Source organism: Schistocerca serialis, chromosome 1 (genome assembly GCF_023864345.2).
Source record: "Schistocerca serialis cubense isolate TAMUIC-IGC-003099 chromosome 1, iqSchSeri2.2, whole genome shotgun sequence".
In the NCBI taxonomy this organism is placed as follows: Eukaryota; Metazoa; Arthropoda; class Insecta; order Orthoptera; family Acrididae; genus Schistocerca; species Schistocerca serialis.
The window spans coordinates 93,946,849-93,952,848 of record NC_064638.1 but is presented as its reverse complement, the minus strand read 5'-3'; the positions used below and the strand labels follow the sequence as shown (position 1 = coordinate 93,952,848).

General features: G+C 37.6%; 1 protein-coding gene across 2 annotated transcripts in view; it reads right to left on the bottom strand.

Annotated features, from left to right (window-relative positions):
- Positions 1–625: 625 nt before the first annotated feature.
- The window catches only part of LOC126462588 (uncharacterized), a 41,070-nt gene continuing 35,695 nt past the window's right edge, over positions 626–6,000 (bottom strand). For both annotated transcript variants that reach the window (XM_050096085.1, XM_050096084.1), the window contains exon 2: positions 626–4,239. In XM_050096085.1, coding sequence (XP_049952042.1) covers positions 2,512–4,188 — 1,677 coding nt within the window. In that variant the 5' untranslated portion in view covers positions 4,189–4,239 and the 3' untranslated portion in view covers positions 626–2,511. The remainder of the gene's footprint in view (positions 4,240–6,000) is intronic.

The following is a 6,000-nucleotide window of genomic DNA, read 5'->3' as shown; positions in this document are numbered from 1 at the left end:
AGGAAGGATGAGAAGAAAGAATGATCAGGATATAATGGCCAGTCAGTGATGACAGCATTCGACATGGAGAAAAAACTCATACTGGTTACAGAAATTGATTGTTACCTTTTGTAAGTGAGCACAGAAAACCAAATCTGTATTGCTGGATGACAATCTCAACTGCTGTCATCTTTAATATGAGTTCAGTGTCTATTCACTGTGCCATCTCGCTGTGTCTGATTGGAAGAGGATGATGAGGTAGATCTTCCACAGCTTTTTCAAATGATTCATTGTTGTATTTAGGACAAGTGATTAATATCTAAACCTGGATAGTTTGATGGTGATCTGAACCTCACTTTCCCCAAATGTGAGTCTTGCATCTTAACCTCTGCGCCACATTACTCAGTATGAATGACTGGACATAACAATTCAATGTGTACAATGCGAGTGACGTGGACTGATGGTGAATAGATGTTATGGCCAAGGCTATGGGAGGAGGAGGAGGAGGAGGAGGAGTAGGAGTAGTGTACCCATCATAACCTGCTTTAGAAAGGAATCCAGCTATAAAATTTTATGAGGACTGTTCAAAAAATAACACTTTTATTTATAACATGAATCTTTATTCAGATACAATTAATTGACACTAGTCACATTCAAAGCAGTCCCCTTCACCTTGTACATACCTCTCCTAACACTGCTGCCACTGCTGGAAGCACTGCTGGAAACCCTCTTTTAGTATGTTGCGCAGCTGCTCCATCGAATTCTGTGTAATGTCTTCCTTGTTCTGAAATCTGGTCACTTTATTGGGGACTTTTTCAGTTTAGGAAAAGCCAGAAGTCACTAGATGCTAGTTCAGGGGAACATGGAGGCTGACGGCCACAGCCATGTTGTGTTTGGCCAAAACACTTGAATTATTTGAGAATGATGAGTGGGTGCATTATTGTGTTGGAGGTTTAAACTGCCCGCTCCGCACAAGTCCGGCCGTTTGCATCTCACTGCTACACGAAGGCGAAGCAAAACCTCCTTGTACTACTCCTTATTGACATTAGTACTTCTAGGTTGAACTTGTTATGGACCAGGCCACTGGAGTCAAAGAAGCTGGTCAACGTGACTTTCACATTGCTGCAGACCTGCCTCACTTTTTTGGGTCTTAGGGACAGTGGATGCTTCCATTGCTATGACTGGAACTTAGTTTCTTGGTCATACCTATGAACCTAGAATGCATCACCAGTGACCACTGTGTTAAGAACGTTGGATATTAATGTTCACAGTATCCAGCATGCCATGTGCAATCTCCAAATAAAGTTGCTTCTGCTCAGTTCTTAGCAATTTCGGCACACATTGTGCCGAGAGTATTCTGAGATATAAATATTCCATTAAAATGGACTGAATTGATCCAATACTAATTTTAACCTTGTCTGCAAGTGCTCTGATCATGATGCATCTATCCTGCATCACCAGGGTCCTTACGTGATTATTAATAACCTCTTGCAGGTGTTGAGGGCCTACATGAACATGCTTCACTCTTCACTGATGGCCATCGTCTTTGAAGTAGTTACTCCTTTACCTATGTGGTACCCATTGCTTTGCCCCCAAACACTTTTTGAATCTTGCAGATTGTATCTATCAGAGAATCGTCAAACTTAAAACAAAATTTGATGCAAATTTCTTCCCCTTTTTCTGCCATTCTGCCCACAATTAAAATCCTACAACTATTACTTACACCAGTTCACTTATCAACAGCTAACCAGTGACCAGTTGTTTCTGTGGTAGTGGAAGGGGTGGAGGGGGGGGGGGGGGGGTGGCGGCATCTGCATTACATATGCCTGCACACATAGAGAGAATGTAAACCCTGATAACAGTCTTCTTTTCAACATTAAAAAAGTAAGATCAGACATTTCTTCAACAGCCCTAGTACTTCACCTGCCTACTAATTTCAAGTTTTTCCACTTTAAAATTAAATAAATAAACAAATAACTTAACAAAAATAATAAAAGCATTCCTATTCAGCAACTCCTCTCTTCAATAACAGAATGTGGAATAGATAAACAAAACAGTTATACATACAAGATGCTTGAATAGTCGACTGGTGTGTAGGTGCACCAGCAAGAGAAAAGGTTACCTCAACACCTGATGTAACTCATATAACAAATTGTCTTACGTATGATCAATGAGACATAAAAGCAGTTAAATAAAAATTAACTTAAACTACCCAACAAAGAATAACATGCACTTAAAAACTATGGGGCAAGGGAAGAGCCATTTAAACATAATATATTCAAGATGAATTGGACCAAATATGTTAAAAACTGTTGTCTATGAGCTTAGACTGAAAATCCTTTATATCTCCTCATCAATAGTTCTTTAATTAAGTGCCATTTGTTCTATCTATTTTCTCAAATCTCTGCCCTGATGCCTTAACCAATGAATCTTAACATAAAACCAAAGGAAATAATATAATTACATTAAAAATAACATGTTATAACTGCACAGATTCTTGCCATTTACTGTTTCTGTTTTCTTATATTATATTTATTCCATTTTGTGTGACTTTCTGTAGTGCATTTGACTCGTCAAATGATTTAATACAGTATGATTTTCACAAAAACATTGACACACTCTACAAAAAATCCCATCATTTTGCAAAGTAAACTGAGTCTTAGGAATACAGCCATCTAGAATGCCCGCTACTTTCAACATTTGTTGATTCGAGGACTTCCAAGCAGTTTCTAAGCTTCTTAATCTTTTTATCCGTTTCAGATGACTACATTTTACAATATGTATCTTTACACTGCGTACACGTTCTTCTACACGTTGATTACAAAGAGAGCAGATCACTTCATCGGAATTAATCGAGAAATATTTTCTATTGATTTGAAGTGGTGCAGAAAAATATTTCCACATATCGTCTAATCTGACTGTGTGTTCCATTACTTCTAACTGATAACTTTTGTCCACAATAGCAACACTATCAGCAAGTGAGCAGGGAACAGTAGCACACACAGAAGCAGGTGTTGTACTTACAGAGCTATTATTTGAAACATCAGGCTTTTTAGCACAGCTGTTTTTCTTGGGAGCTTGTTTCCGTTGATGCCTTTTCCCATTCACATGCTCATACACTACCTTGTAATTGGCAAGTTCACGATCACACAACATGCATTTCAATTTCCGATTCTCGTACCTTATCACACCATAAAGTTCATGTCCTGGACTAAACAGTTCCACTGACCTCTGAACAGGTACACAATCTTTTTCATATCTTATAGGAGAATGAGCTCTTTTCTCTACCTCGTTCCAACTGTTTGCTCTCCTTTCCATCAACATATCAGATTCCTTATCACAAGCAGTGAAAGGAACAGGTGGTTCTTTATTGTTGAAAGGTCTTTCTGCCTGGTAAGAGAAAGAAGTGGCACAGCCAACTTCTCTTTCCAGTTCTCTGTGAGTATTATGATCTTTACTAAGAAGTTTGCCAATGTCTTCATATTTCTCTTGATCTCTAGTCTCACTTTTGGAATTTTGCAATGGAAGACACATTTCGTTATTTTTTGTCTGAGTAATTGTATCAATGGGTTTAAAATATGTATTAATCCTCACAAGCCTATCTGCCACAGATGCACTGTCCTCACCACCATCAAAACAAACAGTCACTCTATTATCTCTAGTATCAAGTGATGCCTGAGATGTAGGATTCTCACTATTAATAATGGGGAAAACAGGTAAATCTTCAACTTCACTGGAATCTTGTACTTCTGTTTTTATACTTTCCATCCTGTGTGTGTCAGTCTTCTGCACCTGGGTATATCTTGTTTCTTCAGTTTCTTTTGATACAAAATTCTCTGAGGAATACTTAGTGCTACTGGATAATGGTACTTCTGTTTTTATACTTTTGGTCTCAGGTCTGCCTACCATGGACTCATCAGATGTTTTTCTTTTCCTACCTCTTTCAGACACAATGGCCTCACTTTCTAGTTCATGTGACGACACAGTTACATATTCAACTCTAAGTCCAACAAGTTCTTCATTCAACTTGTTCAGCATTATATTAACATGCACTAATTTTTGATATATTTTGGGTCTTGTATTCTTTTTCTCAAGGTATGGCAGTAAGGCTTGATAGTTCCTCATGCAGCATGTGAAAGTATCATTCATCAAGTTGAATAATTCAGCCACTGATGAATCTATTTCTTCTGTTGTTTTCCCACGATCCATTTTTTCAAACCATATAAGTTAACTTGCCCTGATCTCTGCAGAAGCCAGATCCTGAAACAAGAGAATGATTTTTCAGATACATGATTCACTAAGACAGTGCAAGTTCACTCGCAGAACTGTGATCCATTTAATGAAATATTATATAATGACATCACTGATATGAAATCAAAAGAAATTTGTACACACTAGTTTCTCTAAATATAAAAGTGTAGATGCAGTGGCTCTGCAAACTGATATCGTCTTAACAATATTCAGCATATAAATGTGAATGTGTGTTAGAAGTTGCATAATATCGCAAAAACGTTATTACGTTTTGTTAAAATCTTCGCTCATTCGCTCACATATGGGGTACTGCAAGAATGACTGTCCATCATCTGTGCATAGTACAGTTCATATCATTTCATATTCATGACCTGTAAGTTCAAAGGGGGTCTGGAAAAACACTCTTGAACTACTCAAAATAAAACATATTTTGCAAGAAATGTTATGAGGGGTAATTATAATAATTACTGAAGCAACTGGCAATTCACATTACTTAATTTTCTAAACATTCTCAAATGGAATCATTAAAATACTGGCAATATCTCTTGATCTGTTCTGTACAGACCAATATTCACATCAGATTCCACAACCTTCAAAGCAGGCTGCACAAGCATTGAATAAGTAGATATGGTACATCCTATGACAAGCGAAACATGTGAGTGGAGTGAGGATTTCTTGGGAGGGAGGACACAGTATGTTATCTCGGGCATGGAGTGTTTAACAGATGTATTAGTAACTCTAGGTGTGTACCAGAAAAGTGTATTGGAATCCTTGTTGTTCATGTTGTATATTACCTTGCAGGTAGTATTAATGGCAAACTTGGACTTTTGATAGATGACTCAGTTACCTACAATGAAGAACTGACTGAAAGAAAGCTGCACAAATATGTCTACATCTATATCTGCACTTTGCAGTCCATCATGCAATACATGGCTGAGGATATGCCCACTATACCAGTTATTGGGGTTTCTTCCCGTTCCATTCACATACAGAGTGTGGGAAGAATGATTGACTGAATGCCTCTGTGCATGTGGTAATTATTCTAATCTTATTCTCATGACCCCTTAGTGACTGATATGTAGGGAATTGTAGCATATTCCTAGAGTAGCCATTCAAAGCCTTGAAACTTTGTTAATGGACTTTCTCGTGACAATTTATGCCTGTCTTCAAGAGTCTTCCAGTTCAGTTCTTGCAGTATCTCTGTGACACTCTCCCATAGAATAAACAAACCTGTGACCATTCATGCTGCTCTTGCCTGTATACATTCAATATACCATTTTAGTCCTGTTTGTACGGGTCCCACACACTTGAGCTATATTCTAGGATGGGTCTCCTTCACAGACTGATGCACTTCCCCAGCATTCTACCAATAAACCCAAGTCTACCACACGTTTTACCCACGACTGAGCCTATGTGATAATTCCATTTCATATCCCTATAGAGTATTACACTCAGGTATTTCTATGAGTTGGCCGATTCCAACAGTGATATTATAATTATAGGATACTATGTTTTTCATTTTGTGAAGTGCACAATTTTACGTTAGTGATATTATAATTATAGGATACTATGTTTTTCATTTTGTGAAGTGCACAATTTTACGTTTTTAAACATTCAAAACAAGTTGCCAATCTTTGCACCACTTTGAAATCTTGTCAAGATCTGACTGAATAATTACGCAGCTTCTTTCAGATAGTACTTCATTACAGATACCTGCATCATCTGCAAAAAACCTAATGTTACTATTAATATTGTCTAAAAGGTCATTAA